A 23,108-nucleotide genomic window follows, 5' to 3' on the forward strand; every position below is an offset into this window, starting at 1 on the left:
TTCTCTGAAGCTGCATTGGGCAAGGTAGTAGCCAGCTTGTCTGGTTCCATCCATGGTTGCTCCTCGTCCTTAAGCTATTCCGTCGATCGTCCATTTGCCCTCTTTTTTTTCTCTTTTCTTTTCTTTTTCCCTTTTTTTTTTCTTCTTCGCCCTACGCGCGCTTTCGTTTGAATTTATTTCAAAAGCCGCGCTGGTCTTCTATTATCTTTTTCTTCCCCTGTTCCCCTCTTTCTCTCTTTTCTCGGTCTTGATTCCCACCATGTATGTTCCGCAGGCCTCACTATTCGGTCATTCCTCTTCCCAAACCATGTATCGCCTTCCCATACTTCGGAGTCATCATTAGCAATCCTCGACGTCAAACCTACGCAGTCTTGCCACCAGCTTGAACGTTATATCTGACTCACCTACTGGAAGAGTCATCCTCTCCTCTGCAAACACCATCTTCCCAGTCCTATCCTACTGCCAGCCTTTTTCCGCGCCTCTTTCGTGACCAAATTACTTGCCCCGAGAGTGCCTCATATACACTCCCTATATCATATTTTAGCTTTTATTCCCTTTACGGAAGCTATTCTGAGTCACACTGGTCATACTTTGCATCTCGGCCAGAGGTGCTTTACCATCTCACAGAGCAATCTATATTCATCATCCGACCGGCCCTCTTTGAAGTCACCATGCCTTCTCGACTTTCTATCTGCACGGCAAATAATGAAAACCACACGGCTCAAGTCTCGCCCGATAAAGTGCTTTCAGGTCTGACTCCACCGGTGACTCCAACTGCCGGAAATGGCAAACCGGGTGGCAAGAACGACTCGTCCACTCTGCTATCGCCGGTCGATACAAAATCGCAAGTAGTCGATGTAGACATTCGCTCCGTCTCAGAGCCCCTCAAGTATGCCGACGACCTGGAGTATCATTATGACCCCAAGGGTCGTCCGGTCGAATTCGGCAGCGGGGTTTGGAGTATCGTCTACGAGGCGTCATCTCGACCGCGTCCAAGCTCTTCTCTCATCACTCCGCCTAGCTCGCCAAGGGCAGGGGGTCACTTGGTGGCTGTCAAGTCACCTGCTCGTCGAGATGCCCATCAGGTCCTCGATGCCGAGGCTCTCACTTTGACTCGACTCAGTATGATGCCCGGATCCGAGGCTCACGTCGTCCCCTTTCTCGGGTATATCGCCAAATCCCATTCCATCGTCATGTCCGCCGTGCCTCTCTCGTTCTCGTCTTATATAGAGGAAAAGGCAGCAGCGGCCAAAAAGAATCTTTCCACCAAAACCATGTTTGAGCCCATCCAGGGCTTGACCCAGTGGCATGACCTAGCTGAACGACTTATAGCCGGTCTTCACTGGCTGCACACGGAGCCCCAGATCATCCACGGCGACATCAAACCGCATAACATCCTGCTCCAACCGCAGTCCGACGACTTAGATTCCACATCCGACAAATTCCCATTCGATCCGCTCTTCGCGGACTTTTCCTCGGCCCACAACATCGCCGGCCCATCCTTGTCTGCCGAAAAACATACCGGCACATCTCTGACCGCATTAACGCCGCCGTTTGCGGCCCCCGAGCTGTTATCTGTGTCATCTCTGGCCTCCCCGGACTCGGCCCCCACCGCAGCATCAGACGTGTTCTCCCTCGCCGTCACTCTTCTCGCCGCCGCAACGGGCAACCTGCTACTATATCCGGGTACCAGCAACATGCAGCGCCTTGCCATGGCCCGCGAAGGCCACCAAGTCATCGAATTTGCGCGATCCGGTCCCAACGGCGCCCGAATCCCTCGCAAGGGCATCGTCGAACAGATCATCAAACCGGCCATTACCAAAGATCCGGCCCAGCGAATCAGCCCCGGTGAATGGTTGAAACTAGTGCAGTCTTTGCATTGAGCAGTCGGTTGTTATTTCAACATACCCTACGGTATCCCATTTCAACAACACATCATCTTATCGTCTTCTTTACTATGCATGGATTTTTATTGGGTTATATGTGGGAGTTTTATGGGGTGTTCATGTTCAGATCTACTGTTTTTTTCTTTTCCTTTTTCTCTTTCTCCTTTTTCCCAATTTCTCATATACTTTGAAGATACCCTAAGACCTTTTTCTTTTCTTTGTTAACTTGTTCTGTTATGTGATGGGGCAATCAAAGGTCAAACCCATCTATTCTACCAATGTCATATAAATAGAGTCGACTTGTTTTCGCAGCTGGATTGTATCTCAAGAGCATCTACGCTATCATGTATTTTCTGCGAAACAAGATCTTGGCTAGAGAAATCATCCGTCAAATTAATTCCCGCTTAGCATAAAATGCGAGCGGTTTAAACCAAACAAAGAAACCTGAACACATTCCTCGGTATATTTTATCATATTGGTACATTCTATTCTATAGTATTCGGTCGTATCGCTGTTTAGCTCTATAAGTAATTATCGTACAAGGTCCGGCGGACGGAGGGATTCATAATTATACACTGTAGTGGGGGTGGTGCAGGTAGGTCAGGAATGTGGGCAGGAGATGAGATGATGATGGTGAAGAAAGGAAAAAACGTAAGGTGATTTGTTCACACTCGATCAGTAAGGTAATCGCCTGTCCGGAACGAAGTCAGCGTACCGCCTAGGAGGCGATTCAGGTGCATGGCGGAATGTTGCTGGTCTGATTTCTGATACTCGAAGCAAATATCCAGCATGGTTTTGGTCGATAAGGAGCGAAGCCGTACGTCGCTAAGGTCGTAGTCGAGGTTTTCCTGGTAACAGTCGGCCGGGTCAAGGGGCTTGCCTCCTGCATCTTTGGTGTCACCGTGGATCGTCTTGGGGAGGGAGTCGAAGTCGGGCTTGAGGGTTTTCGCCGCGAACGTGGCCAGACTGGGGACAGCCTGGACGAGGCTGTTGATAGATCGGTTCGGGAGCACGATCTGGAACATCTCGGTGACCGAGAGGAGCGGGCGAACGCTGAGGGTGAAGGTGAGCGCTTCGAAGAGGCGCAGCGCCTCGTCTCTCTGCGCCGGTTCGAGTTGGTTGAGCTTACGCATCGCCGGGGGGTTGAGGTCGGGCTCGAAGTAGATCATAGTGCGTTCGTGCTCGCGTGGGTAGAGTTCCTCGGGTCGGATGGCGAGCGGTTCGAAGGGGCGACGGTCCCAAAGGAGACTTGCGTCGTCGAAATTGCCGGTGGGGAGAGCCGCTCGTCTGTCATCCACAGCGACGGGCGCCAGCTTGATGATTGCCCAGTGAACGTCCGCGTGCTGTTGGGCAATGGCTGACTTGACGGCCTCGATCTCATTTACCAACGGACGTAGGGTCGTGGAATCGGCTTGGGGATCGGCGGCCGCTCGCGAGAGCGACCTCGTCAGTTCCTCAAGTTTCGCGTGACGCTGGATGAGCTCTTCGCGAATAAAGGCATGTCGGTTATCCTGGTTCAGGAGAGTGATGCAGCGCCCGTGTTTCACGCTTTTCTTCGGCGGCTTGCCGTTCTTGGTAAGTGGTTTCTTGGCCAGCAGTTCTTGTTCCGCATTGATGGTTTCCATCATGCGAGTATGAAACGAGGTTTTGAGACGCGGCACGTAAGGACATGGTATTGAGCCCGGGTCCGGGCACTCTGGTGCCAGTTCGTAAGGGGGCCATTCTCGGTCTTTCGGGGTCACTATGCCCTGCTCTGCAGCCCTCTGAGCCACCCGCGCAGCACTCTGACTGACAAGGTCCCATCCCTTGTACGTTATCCAAGATCCAGGGTCCTGGGCTGCTGCGACCTCGAAGGCATGCAAGGTAATGCATTCTGTCAAGAGCGCTGGTCGTTTTATTTCATGGGTGGTTCGGGGGAGAATGGTCTGCGCATCGGCCGGCGGAAGGACGGCGATTAACCTCACACTCCCGTACAAATTTATTTCAGTGTTTCGTATACAAGAACTCATGAATGATGCCAACCAGCGTGCTGGGGTAAAGTGGTCCTTCTTCGAGCTTGGAGGAGGAGGATGGGCGAGGACGAGTAAGGTGTCATTCTTCGTCAAGGTACCTGTCCGATCCGAGTTTGACGGTCCTTGCTCAGGAAGGTGTTTGGTGTAAAGACTGTGCCAATCAACGTCGAGAGGATTCGAAGAAAGTAGTTTATAGCAGGAGCGACTGTCAACCAACGGCTGCAGAACTGGCTTGAATACCGCGTTGGGCTCGATCAGGATGTGCCGTCGAGGTTGCAAGAGGTCGTTAATCTTCGAGGACCAGAGCCCAGGCCCAGGCCAGAGGTCAAGCACGTCTACTGGGCGGTTGCGGAGCAAGAGCGGCGACAATCGATGGAGAATGTCATCTGGGCAGTATCCATGTTAGACTTGACTGGTCCTTTACTCTTCCCAGTGCGAGACTTACCGCATAGCTTCTCACTCACAATTTCGGAAGATTTGGCTGTCTTCTTTGCGCCTTGTGGAAAGGTTTTGTTGAGAGTCTGCGTCAAGGGAAACTGTGGCAAGGGAGTCCACCGGTTCGAACGGGTGTTCAAAATCTTCGAAATCGACCTCATCTTGTGCCGATGAACAGATCGAGACTGTTAGGCGTGCTTAAGACATCGAGAACCTGGATTCATAAGTGCATACACCACCTCCATACCACAAGCTGTGTCGTGGATCCGCCAGAGCGCGAGGGTCGAAAAGAGTGCAAAGAATGAAAAAGCAGCGACTTCCCGCGTGGATCGATAACCTCCGGAGTCACTTCGCTCTCTTCCGCTTTGCGCGTTTTCCTTTCCTCATCTCCACCATGACTCGGCCAGCCGTATTGAAACATCACACTCTCGCCATCTCCCTTTGATTCAGTTCTTATGTCGCGTTAGGAAGATTTTCTTCTCGTTCTTCTCGTCCTCAAGGTGCCCGCAGAGAGCTTTTGGCTGCCTAGATGCGGCACGTCCCCACCACGCCTTCTCCTGGTCTTCACACCAGGCCTCGATGATCCGCAGAACCATTCATTTCGACTCCGACATCCTTTCCCCCATCGCTGGTCCTATCACTGAAGCTTCTGCCAAGCTTCGCTTGGACGCGCAGCCATGGCAACGAATCTCCCTCCGCCGTCCGGCTCCCCGCCTCAGAGTGTGGAAAAGATCACTCAAATAGCTCAAGATTATGAATACAACCCCTCCGTGCCCCTCCGATATTGGCTGCGGACAGCAGCAACGCTCGTCCGAGAGGTAAGTGGCGCTTCTCCGGCAATATTCTCCGATATATTTTTGCTGACTGAAATTGGTGGATTGAATAGGCTCACATTTACGAACGAGAAGGACATGACGAGCAGACCTATCTACTTTTGTTTCGACACGCCCAGTTGGTACTGGTCCACCTGGCCAGCCATCCCGATGCCAAAGATGAAGCAAACCGCAAGGCTTTGATGGATGCCGAGAAGGAAGTGAGTCGAAACCTCAAAAAACTTGAGACCCTGAAGCCTCGCATCAACAAACGTTATGAACGCTACACGCTATTGATGCGGGATCGTCAATCTCGCAGTCCGCCTCGTGGAGCGGTTCATGCTTCTCCCAGCGATCGGCAGCCGCATGATCCGGCCCTGGTGGGAGTCGCCGAACCCTTAGAGGCCGGTGAAAATCGAGATTTGGCCGTGAAGTTGGCAAGGACCGAAATCAGTCGACGGGCCACCGTGCGGAAAGCCTTCCGACAGGCAGGAGTGTCTCCGGAGGAAGAGCAGCAGCGCCGGGCGGCCGGTCTCTGGGGTAATTGGGAAAGCGCCTTGCATCAAAACGGCGCGGACGCCGAGAATGACTTGAGTCAGCGAATCCAAAATGTCCGGGTCAATATGGGCGAGGGACAACGGTCAGACCACCGCGTACCAAACGCAAAACAACCCATCGCTCTGCCACCGTCAACGACATCCTCCACATCGGCCTACAAGTATCCGACTGTGCCTCGCCAGAAACCTCTGGAGTATTCGTCGCCTCCGCCCCCCAAGGCCCCGCGTGAAAGGATACTGCCCCCTGAAGCACCTATACTACCTCCCAAGGAGAGTCTTGAAACCGCGTTGAATAAACCGTCACCACCTCCTTTGCCTGACAAGGTAACTTCAGTAACTACGCCCGCTCCGCCTGTTCCAGCGAACACGCCGCCGGTGGCGGGTAATGATGCCCGCCCTGAGCTCAACCCCTCCAGCTTCACTTTCAAGCCGTCCGCCTATCTCGAGAACGGCGCTCCTCTCCGTACTGTCTTTCTACCACCAGAGCTGCGAACTCATTTCTTAGCTTTGGCCTCCTCGAACACACGACGCAACCTGGAAACCTGCGGTATCCTCTGTGGGACACTGATTTCCAACGCCTTGTTTATCTCAAGACTTCTCATCCCGGAGCAAACGTGCACGTCAGACACGTGCGAGACCGTGAATGAATCGGCAATATTTGATTACTGCGACTCGGAAGATTTAATGGTGCTTGGCTGGATCCACACCCATCCGACGCAGACATGTTTCATGAGCTCGCGAGATTTGCACACCCACTGTGGATATCAAGTAATGCTACCGGAAAGCATAGCGATCGTTTGCGCCCCCAGTCAAACACCGGAGTGGGGTGTGTTTCGACTGACGGATCCTCCGGGCTTGAAGTCGATCTTGAGCTGTACGCAGAGTGGGTTATTCCATCCTCATCCCGAAACCCATATCTATACGGATGCCCTTAGACCGGGCCATGTTTTCGAGGCCAAAGGGCTGGAGTTCGAGACGGTGGATCTACGGCCTGACGAATCGTAGTCGCCATTGTGACATCTATGTTTTGTTCATATAAACACGCATCTCTTATGAGTTATGAAAACCACTGAGCCCTCTGTGTTAGACGGTTAGACCGTTGTATTCGTTGCTTACGGAATTCCCAATCTGAGCGTCCTTAATCGAAGCCCCACTGTATTATCTCTTTATAGCCCGGTGCCTTAAAATGGGATGAATGGTATGAATGCATCGTTTATCTAGAGAACATTCGGCTGTAGGAAATTGGTAAATGCTGAGCAACACTGTGGAGTCGAGGGTGACGTTGGAAGGCGCGTCGGGGTGTGACGATCTCCCCACCTCGTCCTTCTCTTTCGGCTTTGTTCCCTCCTCTCTTTCTCTTTACTCCTTCACCCCTCGAACATTATCGTCGCCTTCTCATCCCCTCTCTTCCAGCTTTTCCGGTCCAACCCAATTGAATGGTTGCCTCATCATCTAATTATCGCCACTTCTCCCCCTCTTCACATTTCTCTTCGCCGCCCGCATGGAGTCCACCTCCCACGGGGATCCTTCTTCATCCTCCTCCTCTAGGTCAACATCGCGCACTCGACAAAAAAGCTCCCAGTCGAATCAATCCACAGCCTCTTACTTCTCCTACCCCGTGACTCACGTGGTATCTGGTCTCTACCGTCGACTCACCGACCCACCGTCCAAATCCAATGCCATGGGCCGCTCCCAGCGCGATTCCAAATCGTCCCTAACCTCTCCCAACGAATCGTCCTCCTCACTCTTTACCCCCGTTCGCACCATATCGCCTTTCCAGCCGCCGCCCCTCACTCCCCTCACCCTCACCGGCGACCCTTCCAATCTCCAACAACAGCTGCTTACGCGCGCCCTGGCCGAGGAAATCCGTTTGCTGGTCCCGGCTCGCCTGCAACTCGTCGACACCTGGCGTCTAGCCTACAGCCTTGATCGCGACGGCGCCTCCCTCGCCACTCTGTACGAAAATTGTCGCGAGATATCCAACCGCAGCCCGCGCGCTGGTTACGTGCTTATCGTCCGGGATTCGTCGCCCGCTGGCGCCGTCTTCGGCGCTTACATGACCGACCCTCCTCATCCGAACCCGCACTACTTCGGCACCGGCGAATGTTTCCTCTGGCGTGCCAGCATCCTGCCACCCCCTGGCAATCTTTCTTTCGCCGCTGGCGGCCCGCCCCCGTCGGAGGACTTGCTCGAGATGGCGGGGCTACCGCCTCCTCCGAGCGCGGATACCACCCATGCAGGTCGCTCAACGACCCTGCGCGGCGATAAGAAAGGTGCGACGCCGGGTCAAGCTGAGGAGAATCGCCTCGCGCCGCCGCTGTCTAGCGGCGGGGCCAGTGGTGCGAGCACGCCGGACCGGATTCGATTCAAGGCGTTCCCCTACAGCGGCGTGAATGATTATATGATGTTCTGCGAGACGGGATTCTTGAGTTTGGGTGGAGGGTAAGTCGGCTTCCTACTATCTCCCTGCCTGGTAGATGATAATCAGGTGATGGAACTAACTCGAATGCAGAGATGGCCGCTACGGTCTCTGGGTTGACTCCAGCTTCGAAAAGGGCGTCAGCTCCGCCTGTCAGACCTTCGGAAACGAGCCTCTCTCTGACGAAGGGGTTAAATTCGACGTCATCGGCGTTGAGGTGTGGTATGTCGGCGCGTGAACTTTTCATTCACCCTCGACCTGCATTCTTCTTGTCGGCGAAAAGACGAACATCGCATATAATGGATTGATTACCAAGACTGCCGTGCCCGGTTGATCATTTTCAGTTTCGCAATTGGCTGAGTCCAGACGGACGTGGATTAATTGGTGACTCGCTGTGTTGACTTCTTTTCTTTTTCTTTACTTTGGCGTTGTCGTTTACGTACATAATACCCGAACACGATATGGCTGGTCCCCATCGTGTCCATGCATCATCATTGCAAAATTCTATCTATATAGCCTTTAACGCGTTGGGAAGGACCAGGAAGCCCTATAGTTTATATCATGGAGATGGCTGCGGCCACTGGGGTGATGCAGTGCCAAGTTGAGAATATTGATTGCTTTGCATGGCCATCAACCATATTATGGTTGGAGTTGCGAAAACAAAAGCTCTCGTGAATCGTAATCTTTGATTAGCTACCTATCTGGAGATTATAAGTTGCTAAAAGTGAAACTGCTTTAAATCAAACCCGCCTTTCGCCAGTCCCGTCCGACTCAGCCGTCATATCACCATTAATGAAAATCCCTAACTGGGGTATGGGGTGTAAATAAATCCACCGAGAAAAAAAAATAAAATGTATTAAAGAGAAAAAGAAGCAGAAGCAACAGACAGTGCTACCACCAAAGTGGCCAGTCATATCAATGCCAATTAGTAAGGAGAGTTGACGATCTCGTCTCGTCCCAGGCGGCTTCCCCAACGGGTGCTCCGACGACTCGGGGTAACAGGAGGACCTGCAATGCTCTCACGAGTGGGTCTCTGGAGGCTCTTCTTTGCGACCATGTTGACCTCGTTTGGCAGGGCGACGATGACATTCTTATCCGACCCGAATCGGAAGTTGTCCGCCATGACTTCTTCCGAGTATCGCTTAATGGTGTACGGGTCTCGCCGGCCAGTGGTGACCTTTTTCAAGCTCCAAGTGATAATGAATGGGCCCGTCGCCGTGATGATAGACGTTTCTTCGCTGCCAACTCCGGTGTTGAAGCGAGCAGGGGTGAAAGCAAGGGGCTTCTTGGTTTCATGCTGGAACTGGGCAACATGTGCAGGCTGAAGTCCCAGGCGCCGAGGTTGGGGCTTCGAGTCCTTGGCGAACGAGCGCTCAAAACCAAGCTTGCCTTCATTCTTGCCCTCCTTTTGGAGCGAGTCGATCAGGAGCAGATAGGTTCGGCAGGTTGCCAATACCCAGCGACCATCCGCAGACACATCCAGACCGATGATCGGCTCTCCAAGGGCAGGAATATGAGTCTTGGCGTTGATTCCCAGGCGGTCGAACATCCGAATATCACCCTTGTTTGATGCGACAGCGAGGTATCCCTTCTCGGTCGTGGCAACAGACGAGAAGTCGTTCTTGCTGGCATACTGCTTCAGCTCCGCATCCACCAGTTTGTTCCCGGCTAAACGAGGATCAATCCGATATAGTGCGTTCTGGGAAGCACCGATGAATGGCTGAGCCGAGGTCATTTGAGAGAATTTCTAGATACAAGTCAGCAAAAGCTTTCCTTTTTGACGGGATGAGACAGGATGCGCTACTTACGTTTTCGGGTGCGAAGGTGTGCACTGGAATATCGTCGTGAACCTTCCACTCATCGACAATCTTACCGTATTCCAGGTCCATACGGTACAGGGAGTTGGGGTCATCGCCGTTCTGGAGAATCATGTTCGAGTCTTCCGCGTGCAACATGACCTTCTTCGGGCTAAACAACTTGCCCTTAGGGGTTTCCACCTTGGAAATATTGGTCGAGAACTCGAGGTTGTTGTTCGGAGTGTGCTTGAAAACTCCGATCTTGGAGCCACGAACGACAAACGACCTATCGTGTTTATAACCAACCGCAAGCTGAGAGTTGACATTTCCATCATCGTCGCGTGTAACCACATCTTCTTCCTCTTCGTCGGTGTCATAGTGTTCGCTCCGCTGGCCATCGTCCTGATCCTCTTCCTCTTCCTCTTCGGCTTCTTCTTCCTCTTCAGCCTGCTGCTCTTCTGATTCGGTGTCTTCCATGGTGAGGTCCTGGAAGGCATCCAAAACATACTCCCGGTCGTTTTCCTTGACCTTGGTCCACTTCATCTCGTTCAGCTGTTCCCAAAGAGCTTGCATAAGACCTTCCTGGAACCTCTCTTCCGTTTCTTGATCACTGAAGCGCAAGAGCCAGGAAAACGCGGAGCCATCTTCACCATACGCGTTGAAGATAAACGAGAGATATTCAAAGTTGAAAACGGGGTTGATATCCGCAACCACGGCTTGGCCAAGCCACTCTTTTTCTTCGCCACTGATTTGGAGCCAGTATTGCCAGTCACCGACTTCCGACACGGTGGCCACAATCTTAGAATCCTGGAGGACGAAAGTGCCGGACTGGAAGTCAAAAAGATGCAGTTCCGCCGTTTCCTTAGCAAGGATTTCTCTCGCCTCGGGTTGAGCCGCCGAGGGAGGAGCCACGATGGACTCTTCGCCATCACCGGCAGGCTTTATTTGGCCCTTGGCCTTCGCATATTCCACGTCTCGCGCCATGGCCGCAGTCGAGTCTCCGGACGCTGATGAGTGGGTACGGGATTTGGTAGGCGAAGCGATAGGACTCGCAGAAGGAATGGGTCGTTCTTCCTGGAAAGAGAATTCTTGAAGTTCTTGTTCGGTGGCTCGTTGAGCGCTGCGTCGGTATTTCCGCTCGTACTGGCACTGTAGCGCTGCCAGCTCGAAAGTGGTTACTTTATCTGAGGGCACCGAAGGATCGCAAACGAATTCGAAAAGGTCACCAATATCACCACTCAAATCTCTCCATGCCAGGATCTTAGCACCTCCTTCGCGGACCTCGGAGCGGAAATGTAAGGCCTGGTCAAGGAGAAAAGTTTTCTCGTCTTTGTCCAAGCCGTCGGCTCCACCCTGTTCGTCGTCCTCCTCAGCCAACTCCTCTTCGCCTTCCTCGTACGCTCTCTGGATAACAAGTTGATACTGGAAATCCTGGCCAGTGCGTCTGATGGAGGCAGCAGCGTCCTTGAATATAAGCTCGGAGTAGCCCTTGGGCGATAGAGGGCGAACTAGGTATAGCTGGCCTTGCGGAATCTCGATGATGGATTCCTTGGAGGTGTCTCCAAAGATGTACTTGCTCACTATCAAGAGGAGGATGTGATTAGCCGAAGGTGTGGCAAACAAGAAGGATGTGAATGGCAAAGTGACACAGTATGCGGAGGAGGGGTAGAAGGTGGGGTAAGACAGAGGTAGCGAAAGGACGAAAAGCAGAGAAGACAAGAAGAGCTAACTAGGAAACCTTAAGGACAGGTAGGATCACATACCGTTGCGGAGCATAAACATGGTTGCGGTTTCCCTGGCGGCGGCACAGGCGTTGTTGTTTGTTGTTTACTTTCAACGATGGAAGGTGGGAGGGGGTGAAAATAAAAAGGACTATTTAGTGATAGACTGAGCAGGGTAGGCAGAGACAAGGCAGCAGGCTCACTACCGGGTTAATAGTACAGCAGACCCCACGGCCTGGATAGAGATAAGGGAAACGATCAGGGAAGGCGACTCGACGGAGGGGAAGAAAAGAAGTTGTTGTGCTTCTGTTGATCTTCCGTCATCGATCGATCGTCGGTGGCAACCGCTGACTCAGCCGCCCTCGGTTTTTCCAACTACTTTTCGGAATACTCCATGACATAGCAAAGAAGCACGTTTCTACAACTAACATGGCATCATCAAAAGATCCTCCTTGATATCCTTCCGTTGGTCGGACGATTCCTCATTCCTCATGCATAACGCCATCTATAATGGTGGTAGTCATTCGATAACTGCCAAATACAGATAAAAACCAGGCTCTACAGGGTCATCAATGATCAGGGGCTTGGTCAAACACCTTCGCCCAGGCTTTATAACCGAGTGTCCGTTTAACCAGGTGATGATCCTACGGTACATTGAATCCGGATGTCTGCTTTACAATAGGCAAAAGACAGTGCAGGCAATCTCTACCAAGAGATACACCACCCCCACGAAGTTCTATTCTACTTCCCCGGCTACAGCCCCTCTGCATTGCTTTAGACAAGCCCGTGGGCGAACTCAACTCATCGGAAGACACAGGAGTTCGAAGCCAGTCGACAATTGCCGGTTTAGATATGAATGGGCTATTCGCTTGGATGCAGGACCGGCATCTAAGCTGGTAGAAAGCGATGGTCAGATGTCCGGAGAAATCATTTTAAGTCATCTTCGATCTGCCTAAGCCGCCATATGTCAATATTCCAGCGGTTCGCAAGGACTTTTCAAGAACAAATCCAAGTCATCCCAGCATATCATAACTGGAACCTCGCGTCTCAGGCGTCCGTACTTGAACATTTCATATATGCTAAACCCAAGATACAGTAACTTGTTGACGATTCCGAGTCGTGGATTTTCTACAGCAAGATTTCGAGCCATCGGTTGGCGACGCTATCGACCAGTGGCCACTTACAGGAAACCTCCAAAAGAGACTCGATGGGTTTCAAGAATTTGGACTTGTTTTCGCTGGTCTTGTCCTGGTTCCAATCCTCTCTTTTCTTGTCCTGTCCTTCTATCCGATCTTACATTGTTGAATCATTTCTATGGCGTCCGACCACCCGATCGCTTTACTTACCGTCGTTTCCTCGCCCTGACTCAATTCTAATCAATCGTCTACTTATTGTACCTTCGGATGCTCCGTCCTCTCGCACGGATGCCCCCATTATTTCCCTCTACCAGGCTGCTTAGGGGCTATAATGCGCTTTTCCTAGCGGGAACTCCATACCACTTTCAGTAAATCGCTGTCACCGCAGTATAGCCATAAATACAATATCACTTTTCCCTGGTATTTCCATCATATCTACAGATCATCCATCGCGTAGTCTCTACCCAGATGTGTGTTTTTGACCGTTCTATGCTTCCTTAGGTGTCGCCTCTTCCGGGTCATCCTCGGACTCAGCTTCTGCGCTATCACCACGCTGCACTGGATCTTCCGAGTCACGCTCCGAGTTCTTCAAAGCCCCTCCTTTTCTTTGAGGGATCACTTGCATGAACGCCTCACCCCAGTCCCTGACTTCCAGCCACTTAAGCATGATTTCCACCACATGGTTGGTTGCCAGCACCTTGCGCGACGCCATCTGGATATAGTCTCCAATGGGTAGCTTGGCGGTTTTGATTCCTTTTTCCTCCGCCGCTCTGTAGCAGATCCCCTTGTGCCGGTTTTTGTCGACCAGTCCGCCAATGATGTACGTGCTGTACGGCTTCAATTCCGTCAAGGTGTGAGGGCTGTCGCTGCTGAGGTAGATGACCTCTCCATCTTCCGGTTTGGCATCAGTCTTGTCGGCGAATACGCCGGCGAGCTCGCCGCCCTTAGGTCCCTGCATCAACTCCTTCGCCTGCTCAGCGGCAACGGCAAAGTCTTCCCCAATGAAGCTAACGCCCTTCCAACTCTCGTGCGTCTTCCTCATCACGGTGTCAAACCGCTCCTTCAACAACTTATCGAATGTGGACATAATCATATGCGCGCGGTATGGAGATCGGGCGTTGTCGGAGTAGGAGCGTGTGATCTGCGAAGCGAGGGACTTCCGCTCCTTGTCGTTCATCAGGTCGTCGTATCCGCAGTCCATGACCAGCGTCAGAGGGAGCAGGGTTGACTTTCGAAATCGGTGCCGGGTCGATTCTCGTTCTTTCCTCAGCTTCTCCACAGCTTCCGGTCCGGCCTTCCGTGCCTCGTCCCATTGATTGCGTACCCGATCCTTCTTCGCCTGCATGTATTCCTTCCGCTTCACCTTGCGCAGTTCGCGCTGGGACTCCCAATGCTCTTGTCGGCGGAGTTTCTTCAGCTGGTTCTTGGACAATTGGGGTGCTGATTCGCTCGTTTCCCCTTCCTTTGCTTGTCCATTTGCTGCACTGGAATCGTTGCGCGCATCGGTGTCGTCGGAAACGCTCCCCACGGCGCCGGTCATCACAGGGACCGATTCATCCTGGGCACTTTCCTTCGCCAATTTCGCGATCTTTCTGGGTCGCTCTCCGTCCTCCATGATGTCAATTCTGTAGAACACCCAACGTAGACACTAGACAAACAGGCTCAATGGGTGCCGAAAAGAAAAAAAGTCGCGGAAATCGAGCAGGCGCGGCAGCAAGAAAATCCAGACCGCAGCCAATGGGAGCCGCCGCAGCCCGCATTACCAAACGGGAAGGGCACACGTGACATGCCGTCCAACTTCGCTCGAGCATCATCGGCCGATCTTCCCTGAGAATCCCTCCCCAGACTTCGATAAAGGGTGCTGCGTCCGTCTCTCGTCAAAATGCCTCAGGATATGCCCCCATCGGGGGGCTACGGGCCAGTCCAGTATAAGGTACGATTGTTCATCGGCGGTCTCCCGCCCTTGCCCCGGCTTATTTCGGTTCATCGGTCGCCCTGGTCGCCCTCCATCTCGATGCCCTTGATTGATCTCTACGCATTCGCACACGCATCGCCGTCTCCCAGGCTCAATTGCACGAATAATGGCTAACGCGTTACCCTCTGTAGCGAAACATCCCCGCCCGCGGATTCCGCCCCGTCTACTACCTCCTCGGAATGCACATGTTCATGGCCTACGGCATGTACAAGCTCTTCTACGGTATCCGCGAACAAAAGTACGTGACAGGCTCGATCTCAAAACCCCTCAATTGACTTGGGGTTGAAATCTGCATACCCAATTCTCGTGCGCTGACTCTCCCTCGTCTAGCGAACTCGCCCGTGAGAAGATCTGGGGCCGTCTCCACCTGGTCCCTCTCCTTCAGGCCGAAGAAGACCGTGACCAGGTCCGTCGCTACTACGCCGACAAGGCCCGTGAGAAGGAGCTCCTCGGATCCGAGACCAAGGTCTACAACTCTGACCGGTATGTCACTTCAATTCCTTGTATTGGTACCAAGGGTGGGATTGATGCTAATAACCCGTTTGAACAGCTTCGTCCGCCCTACTTACGCCTACATGCCGTCCAAGGTCACTCAATAAGCGACTAGAATTACAACGGGCTTGGGCTCGTTTACGTTTATTCTCGCTTCCTTATTTGAGTGTGCGATGCGTGAACTGATCTTATACGGATCTTGAGTGTCAAAAAAGGTCGAATGCTCCGGCGCGGAATTCTTCTAAACAGGAGAGAAGAGAGGTACCAGGAAAGTGGAAAGCAGAGCTGTATGATGTAGATATACCGTTTGAAAGAAATTAACTAGTCCCGCAATCTATGCTTTTTTGTTGTTTTCTTGGGGCGTTGCTCGAGACTTAGTCTGGAGACCAATCCAAACCGAACATGAGCCAGCTTGAGGCCCGTACTCTCAACCGCTCTAAACCAAATTCATTGTCATGTTTCTATATTCTTTTATGCTCGTGATGCGGAAGGAATGTAACAAGGCAGGCAATGGAAGTGAGAGACGTGGTGTTGGGAAGATAGCGAACGCACGACACCAAACCATTATACTATACAATCGAGACATTGAATGGACATAGAGACGGGAAGCGGTTCTTTAACCAAACATGTCCGCTACCCCTGCCAGATCGGGTCCGTCATTGATGTCAACCTTGTTGTTCTGCTGGCCCTCCATCTCAGCGGTCATATATCTCTCCTGCAAGGCACTTCGAGCCTTGCGACGCTCCTCGCGGCTGCCGAGGATCTTGCCTTGTTCGGCGATGCTGACCCCGCGTAGACCCTCTAGGAGATCCAAAACGAGGGCCCGTTGCTGCCGTGCTGCCGTCGATCTCACGAGTGCAGCTTCGGCATTTGCAACTCGCTGCTCATCCAGACCGGGAAGACTCAGAATCACCGAGCGCGGCGTCGGGCTGCTCGAGCCGTAGAGAACCCAGATCGACGCAATAAGCTGGGCCAAGTCCTTCTGCATATCCACAAAATAAGGCTCATGTACAGATGTAATACAAGCTTTGAGTACTTCGGAACTGATGAATTCGCGGATCGTCACAGTCGTAGCGGACTGGTTGGGAGGGGCGAAATCCTGAAGGATGGAGCGAATAACACGAGTAATGATGCTACAGCATCGCGTATCACGCATGCGAAGGGCGTGAGTACAAAACAGCATCACCGGCTCAAAGATCTCGGGCGACGAAAGCACAAAATGTCTTATCGAGTCAGAGAGCGCCGGTGCTTGCTGCGGAGCGCTCGGATCCGCCGGTTCGCCGTCGGGATCTATTCAACATGTCAGTCATGGAATATAAATGCACAGGTAGCACTGGGGTAACTCACCTCCTCGTTGCGGGTCGAGGAGACTTGCCACCATGATGACAGCAGAGTATGTCAATTGCCGAAGAATGCTCTCTGATTTCATCTCATCGGTCAAATCACCATCAGCCAGGCCTTCCCTGCGCTGTTCAATAATTTCCCACTCGGTGGTGACTTTTCGGTCAATGTTGGTGAAGAGGGTTGCCAGCATGGGAGGTAAGAATTGTGCTCTGAACCGAACCGGGCAGTCATCGATCAAGCATCTCGAGATGTTCAGCAAGACCGAAAACTGGTGAGATGAGAGATAAGAGGAATCTTTGAATAACGCCTGGGAAAGGGGTCCTGGAAGTTCGGCGAATCCATAGAAATGTTCCCTGAGCCTGCTCATGCTGAATAACATTGAATAGCAGGATTCCCGGACCGCTCGAATTTTGCCCCTGACAGAGGACGCAAACCCTTCAAGGGACACCCGGGAAGAAGTGATTCTAGCATAGAATTCGTCCCGACTACCCGTAGAGATTCCTGCTTGCCAGAACCTATCGGTCAAGATGCGTTCAACAACGGCCTTCATATCAACCGACAGGCCGCTCCAGTTCTCCGGGTTATGGAAAGCATGTGCGTTACTAACAAGCGATAGCAGTGTTGGTAGTACGACGGGGATAATGTCATGCCAAACCCCACATGCAAGTTCATAGGCAGGCTCGGTCTTTTTCAACTTCTCCGTAGAGACTGCGAGCATGGTCTTGGTGCCACGCAGGGGCAATTGCTGGAACTTCCTTGTCATCTCCTCTTGGATACGTCTGCCTTCGTCATCTAGAGGCACTGAGGTCCAATCTTCCAGTTTCTGCGCCTGCCTGGTCTGCATATATGGTCCCACGCTTTGCAGACCTAACATATCACAAAACCCTCCGAAGGACGAGCTCAATTGTCGAAGTTCCTCTTCTTGCCATGCTTGATTAATGGGTTCCACAAAAGACGACAATCGGTACTGGCGAACCTGGGGTTCCACGTTGTTCGCACGTTGCATGATAATTAATAGAATCGAAGTCAGTTCCATCTGTAGCTTGTCATCCACCCGGTTCGCCTGGCTTATCTCCTTGATCTTCGGTTCAAGCAGATCGTAAAATGTGGCGAAATAATCGGCATAGCGCATTGCAAGGCGTCGAAGCTCATGGCTGGCCAGACCGTGGAGCTCTTTCACGGCCTCCGAGTAGGCAGGAAATTCGGGTTGATCAGGAAGGCGCGTCATAAGAATGTATTCAAGAACTTTCAGCGCAAAACTGGGAGTCTTGTCAAGAGCTTTCGAAGAGACATCAACGATAAGCTTAATGATTCGTTGCTTCAAAATGGGATCCTGTATCTTAATTAGCAACCTAGAGTTCTCTTCCACTATAACTCAAATTCTTTGGAATCTCACCTCAAAATCTCTCTGCATCAATTTGAATGTCCAAGTCTCCAAAATGCTTTCCAGCTCGCTTCTTTGTTGCTCCTGCGAAATCAGTCAGACTAGTGTAATGGAGGCTTGCTAGGTATACATACGTCCTGCTGTGGCATTTTACCGTGTGCTGCAAGCCACCTATTGTATCCTCTCAGCAAAGCCTCGACGACGGCGAACTGGGTGTCGGCACGCATAAGGGGAAGCGAGCTTTTCGAGAACGATTTTACTGGTTGAATTTGTTAGTGAAAATGATTACTTGTCGTCAAGCCGAATCTCACCATTGAAAGGCTCAGCCCCATTGTATAGGTTATCCAGGTTGCCATCGACGGTTGACAGGATGTGAGGAATGGCCTCCTGGGGTCTCTTTTGGACGGTGGTGTCGATGATGGCGGAGCAATAACGGCGGTAGTTGCCCACAAACGCATGTCTTTCGGGAATGGTGTCGATGTCCTCAACGAGGAACACTACTGTAGGGTCATCGGAATCGGCTGGAAGAGACTCCCAGCGGACCAGCCGCTGGGTACAAATTTCTAGCAGGGCGGGGATCAGGCCAGTGACCAAATCAGTGTTTCCAATCCTCTCAGAAGCTAATAGTTTGGACCACACATGAAGAACAGGTATCGAAACTGTTAAGCTTCGATGTTGAATAACATTTAACATAAGGTGGAAAAAGAACGGGAGGTTCATGCCATGAACGCTTTCCAAAGAAAACCCCTTCTCCTCAAGGAATCCTGCAAGGTATGACAGCATCTTTCGATGAGGATTAGCATCACACAGCACGTTCAACAGCATAGTCTGTTCTTCGTACCTCGGAGATCTTCTTCGAGATCATGTATCTTGTATCATCGATGTCATCGGGTCCTACCACAGACCACTGGTACAATTTCTGCAGGACATCCAGGTAGTCTGTTTCATACATCTTGTGTACGAGTGGCTGGAAGCTTCCGATGTCGATATTGGATCTGCTGTACAAGGAGTGCAAGGCTTCGACGGCAGCCTTGATAGAAACTTAGTTTAACACTCCGCTATGAAGACATCTGATAGGCATTTCTTACCAGCAAAACCTGCTCGTCGTTGCAGGTCAAAGCCATGGCTATAGTCGGAACGCAATTGGAGGAGATGATCGCTTTGGGGATCGCCCAGACGAGGACAGACTTCAGCGTTGCCAGCGCTTTGAGTGCCGCATCTTTCGCTTGCTTCGAGTTCTGCAGGTTCTCGATGCAGTATTGAAGGAACTCGTTTATGCGGGCAAGCCAGGAATCAGTTCCGTATCGTAGTTCAACGTGGTGCTCCCGCTTGGGATAGAACTCCTCAAAGACCGACAGCGGAGTGAAGATCTCCACCAGGGCTCTGTTCAAGTCAGTCCCCCGCAAGGAAGAAACGGTGTCTTCGCGGTAGAAGATGTCTTCAGACAAGGTTTCCAGGACGGAGAGCACCAGCTCCTTGTGCACCAGGCTTGCCTCCCAGAATTGAAAGAGGGTCTGGTCCATGTCGATCCAGTCCAAACCCCAGCTTCTCTTTGCAACCTCCGCCCATAGTTGAGGAATTTTGTTGCGGATATACGGAGGGTCTTCTGGGCGGATGGACTCTGCCAGTTTGAGAACCAGGTCTTTCAACGCAAGCACCTGCTCCGAAGCCGTAAACGACGTGTGTCGCAAAACATGATCCAGAAGACCTAGGCCAAAATAGCGAACCAGCGGATTCTGGTTGGCGCCAGATGCCAGTAGAAAGCCATTACGAGCCGCCGACTTGCTTTCCTTTTGCGATTCGACAAACGTCAGGGCCTCTCTGCGTAGATCATTCGTGGACGAGGGGTTGTGGATGAGCTCCAAGGCGCGAACGATATCGGCCATGCGTCCTTCGGAGAGATCTTCCTCGGCCGCCATTGCTTCCAACCGAGCTAATAATTTCCCAAGTTCCGGGTTGGGTCTATGTGATATTGGGGGAAAGATGAATAATTAATGATTACCTCTGGATGCTGTTTCAGTTGTTGTTGGACAGTATGCTCATGATCCAGATTTTGGTGCACGGTCCTAAGATATTTTTTTTTCTTCTTTTTCTTTTCGTTGCCCCCGTTTCTGGCGAATTCTCTTGTGGAAAGTACCTTCCTTTTCCCTCTGATCGGAGAGCGTTCAAACCACCAAACAGAGCGTGGGGAAGCAAGCCGAATCACACCGGTCAGCTCTCCCGCGGGCGGACAAAACGGCAAGCGCCGTTCAGAAGAAACAGTTGCGGCTCAACGCCTGATGTCTGCCCGAAGGAACTCTTTTCTTAAATTGGGACTTAGTGGCGCAAGGGGGGAGGGGGAGAGACTAAGGCTTCTTCACGTGGTCAGGATGATCTGGGGCTTAGATCTTTCTAGCTTGACGCGGGTGTTGTTTGGTGGGAGGGAAGAGAGAAGGAGAGAGGGAGAGGGAGATAAGAAGGCCCGCCGTTTGTTTTTTGGCTGCCTCGGATTTTCCACGGCCTCCCGCCGCAATCTCCACACGCTCACCGCCTTCTTGTTCTCCTGTTCTCCTCCATAATATTCAGTTCAGTTCAGGGGGAATCTCCAGTAATGCATGGATCTTGCTGAAGAATCATTTTGGGGATCATAATTGCCTCAGAGCACGCAGAGTACTCAGCATAAATAGGGTCTAGGAGTGGGGGAGGCCAAGACATCCAAGAGTCGTTTCGTTCACCCGCCATATATACTTCGGTGTATAGTTCTCGATTTAGAGTAACTATACCTTCAACTACTCAACAAGCACGCAATGCATAGTCCAAGCCATCACACAAATTCACATTGATCCTTTGGACAGCATATACCTGTTCTGAAATTGTCGATCATCAAACTAATTTTACCATCTGCAGGGTTCCCCGCACAATCAATTCAGTCCAGTCGGTGTCTGCCAAAACTGTCTACCGCAGGTTCCCCGGTACCTAAAGGACCGATGAACGAAGGGACATAGCATCTCTCGTGGTGCATTTGCGCCGAGATGCTCATGGCATCATAAGATGAGCCTCGACCAGTGAAATGATCCGACTCCCGGTTCCTTTAAACCGAAGCTCCGCAGGGGACTTTATCCTGAATGCGTTCATTTACCCAGGAGAACTATCCACGGTTTGTATATTAACTGGAGAAGCACCCAGATATGCCATTGGGTTTTCTTTTCCCAGGAAAATTGCAAGATCCTCTTTTTCATATAGAACGGTTTTGTTGTCAATACCTGACCCTCCATCATGCTCATCAGCATCATTTTCCAAGCCGTCCTGTTTGTGGTTCATGCTGTTGCAGCGCAGAATTCGAGTTTCTCTAACCCTATCCTACCGGGATTTCATCCTGATCCTAGCTGTATCTTTGTCGACGAGCTAGATAGTACTTTCTTCTGCGTGACGTCAACTTTTCTAGCCTTTCCCGGGATTCCCGTTTACGCCAGCAAGGATTTGAAGAACTGGAACTTGATCAGTCATGTCTTCAATCGACCTTCTCAATACCCAGGTTTCGGAAAGGTCCTTACAGCAAGTAGCGAAGGTGGTATCTGGGCACCAACGATTAGACGCCATGACGGCACCTTCTACGTTGCTGCCACTCTCGTGGACTACTACGAACCCGAGAAAAGGACTTTCATAAATCTTGTTTTCAACTCAACAGATCCCTCCAACGACGATGCATGGTCTGATCCCGTTGAAATTGACATGCACGGTGTGCAGGCGATTGACCCCGACCTTTTCTGGGACGACAATGGCCAAGCCTACATGCTCACCGGATGGGGCAAAATATACCAGTCTGCCGTGGACCTCCAAACCGGTGCGTCATCGAACCCAATGAATGTCTGGAACGGCACTGGCGCCGAAAAGCCGGAAGGACCACACATGTATAGAAAAGATGGAGTCTATTATCTCTTAGTTGCTCAAGGGGGCACTGGAATTACCCATAGCGTGGCAATAGCGAGATCTGAGCATGTCTCGGGACCGTTCGAAGGGTATACCGGAAATCCGCTATTAACGGCCAAGGACACGCAGAATTTCTTCCAATGCGTTGGCCATGCGGATTTGTTTCAGGACGCCAACGGAAGATGGTGGGGAGTGGCCTTGTCAACGCGTTCAGGACCGGAATATCGATCCTACCCTATGGGCCGGGAAACGGTGCTATACCCTGTCACATGGGACGATGAATGGCCCATATTGGATCCTGTCTATGGGAACATGGAAGGCTGGGAAAGACCAGGAAGCAACCAGCAACCATCCAGTGATCAACATGCTACAGGGGACTCAGAGTCTGTGGACTTCAAGCCGGGATCATCCATCCCTCCGCATTGGAAGTTTTGGCGCTTTCCCGAATCATCATCGTACACGATCTCTTCTCCTGAACACCGTAATTCCCTCGAGCTTGCACCCTCCAGCTCAAACCTCACTGGAACTTTGACCGAGGCCCATTCTATCACTTTAATATCCCGACGTCAAACCGCCAGTCTCTTCAATTTCAGCGTGGATCTTGAATTCTCACCCACAGAGGCCGGAGAAGAAGCCGGCGTGTCCATCTTCGTCACTCAACTCCAACACATCGACTTGAGCATCCAACTAGCCACGAATGGAAGCCAGGTCCTGCGTCTTCAGACCACAGCATACGGTAAGCCAAATCTGGAACCTCCAGCACCGAGAACGTTAAATATGCCCCGATCGTGGATCGGAGAAAGGTTGCGTATATACATCGAGGCGACGGACCCGACAATCTATTCATTCCATGTGGCACGTGCCAATGATCCGTTGGATGTGAGGCAATTCGGCAACGTCAGTGCGGAATATGTGACTGGTGGTAGTGGGAGCTATACCGGTGAGTATGAATTCACTTCGTCTGTGGAGGTGCCCGATTGCTGATGGTTCGTAAAGGCACCCTGCTTGCTGCGTATAACACGAATAACAACGGAACTGGTACTGCAAAAGCATGGATCAGTCGTTGGAGATATGTACCACTAGCCCAGGAAGTTGCTAGAGGTGTTTTTGAGCCCGTGAATAACGCTTAGGTTGAGACTATCAGTGGCGCCTAGGTTTACCACAAGGTTCTAGGTCTATCATATGCACTTGAAATTGTTACGGAATGCCATGACACAGAAATATGGTCAA

At 51.7% G+C, this 23,108-nt stretch overlaps 10 protein-coding genes across 10 annotated transcripts; 6 read left to right on the forward strand and 4 right to left on the reverse strand.

Moving 5' to 3' along the window:
• Positions 1–671: 671 nt before the first annotated feature.
• On the forward strand, positions 672–1,883 carry LDX57_004540 (protein kinase domain-containing protein; the record flags this gene model as incomplete). Its single annotated transcript, XM_046086205.1, has 1 exon — positions 672–1,883. The coding sequence occupies one exon, from the start codon at positions 672–674 to the stop codon at positions 1,881–1,883; it is 1,212 nt and encodes a 403-aa protein (XP_045942168.1).
• A 668-nt stretch (positions 1,884–2,551) lies between these two features.
• Positions 2,552–4,494, reverse strand: LDX57_004541 (uncharacterized protein; the record flags this gene model as incomplete). The annotated part of the gene is made up of 2 exons (XM_046086206.1): positions 2,552–4,284; positions 4,344–4,494. The coding sequence occupies 2 exons, from the start codon at positions 4,492–4,494 to the stop codon at positions 2,552–2,554; spliced, it is 1,884 nt and encodes a 627-aa protein (XP_045942169.1).
• Positions 4,495–5,010: 516 nt separating this feature from the next.
• Positions 5,011–6,707, forward strand: LDX57_004542 (putative endosome-associated ubiquitin isopeptidase (AmsH); the record flags this gene model as incomplete). The annotated part of the gene is made up of 2 exons (XM_046086207.1): positions 5,011–5,151; positions 5,220–6,707. The coding sequence occupies 2 exons, from the start codon at positions 5,011–5,013 to the stop codon at positions 6,705–6,707; spliced, it is 1,629 nt and encodes a 542-aa protein (XP_045942170.1).
• A 496-nt stretch (positions 6,708–7,203) lies between these two features.
• On the forward strand, positions 7,204–8,359 carry OXR1 (putative oxidative stress response protein Oxr1; the record flags this gene model as incomplete). The annotated part of the gene is made up of 2 exons (XM_046086208.1): positions 7,204–8,144; positions 8,215–8,359. The coding sequence occupies 2 exons, from the start codon at positions 7,204–7,206 to the stop codon at positions 8,357–8,359; spliced, it is 1,086 nt and encodes a 361-aa protein (XP_045942171.1).
• A 687-nt stretch (positions 8,360–9,046) lies between these two features.
• Positions 9,047–11,699, reverse strand: vid27 (uncharacterized protein; the record flags this gene model as incomplete). The annotated part of the gene is made up of 3 exons (XM_046086209.1): positions 9,047–9,868; positions 9,930–11,497; positions 11,681–11,699. 3 exons carry the CDS (start codon positions 11,697–11,699, stop codon positions 9,047–9,049), a joined length of 2,409 nt encoding a protein of 802 aa, XP_045942172.1.
• Positions 11,700–11,953: 254 nt separating this feature from the next.
• LDX57_004545 (uncharacterized protein) lies at positions 11,954–13,146 on the forward strand. The gene has a single exon (XM_046086210.1). It carries the CDS (start codon positions 12,211–12,213, stop codon positions 12,592–12,594), a length of 384 nt encoding a protein of 127 aa, XP_045942173.1. The 5' UTR covers positions 11,954–12,210; the 3' UTR covers positions 12,595–13,146.
• Positions 13,147–13,261: 115 nt separating this feature from the next.
• Positions 13,262–14,389, reverse strand: trm10 (tRNA (guanine(9)-N(1))-methyltransferase; the record flags this gene model as incomplete). The annotated part of the gene is made up of 1 exon (XM_046086211.1): positions 13,262–14,389. The coding sequence occupies one exon, from the start codon at positions 14,387–14,389 to the stop codon at positions 13,262–13,264; it is 1,128 nt and encodes a 375-aa protein (XP_045942174.1).
• Positions 14,390–14,529: 140 nt separating this feature from the next.
• MSN5 (karyopherin MSN5) lies at positions 14,530–20,472 on the reverse strand. The gene is made up of 7 exons (XM_046086213.1): positions 19,058–20,472; positions 18,811–18,999; positions 18,281–18,752; positions 18,104–18,228; positions 17,982–18,053; positions 16,589–17,918; positions 14,530–16,531 (listed from the first exon to the last, which is right to left on the reverse strand). Exons 1-7 carry the CDS (start codon positions 19,886–19,888, stop codon positions 15,858–15,860), a joined length of 3,693 nt encoding a protein of 1,230 aa, XP_045942176.1. The 5' UTR covers positions 19,889–20,472; the 3' UTR covers positions 14,530–15,857.
• On the forward strand, positions 14,657–15,348 carry LDX57_004547 (putative NADH-ubiquinone oxidoreductase subunit GRIM-19; the record flags this gene model as incomplete). Its single annotated transcript, XM_046086212.1, has 4 exons — positions 14,657–14,707; positions 14,881–14,987; positions 15,080–15,232; positions 15,300–15,348. The coding sequence occupies 4 exons, from the start codon at positions 14,657–14,659 to the stop codon at positions 15,346–15,348; spliced, it is 360 nt and encodes a 119-aa protein (XP_045942175.1).
• Positions 20,473–21,224: 752 nt separating the features above from the next.
• LDX57_004549 (uncharacterized protein) lies at positions 21,225–23,008 on the forward strand (the record flags this gene model as incomplete). Its single annotated transcript, XM_046086214.1, has 2 exons — positions 21,225–22,818; positions 22,875–23,008. The coding sequence occupies 2 exons, from the start codon at positions 21,225–21,227 to the stop codon at positions 23,006–23,008; spliced, it is 1,728 nt and encodes a 575-aa protein (XP_045942177.1).
• Positions 23,009–23,108: the final 100 nt, after the last annotated feature.

The sequence above is a fragment of the Aspergillus melleus genome (assembly GCF_016097325.1).
Source record: "Aspergillus melleus strain CBS 546.65 chromosome Unknown contig2, whole genome shotgun sequence".
NCBI lineage: Eukaryota > Fungi > Ascomycota > Eurotiomycetes > Eurotiales > Aspergillaceae > Aspergillus > Aspergillus melleus.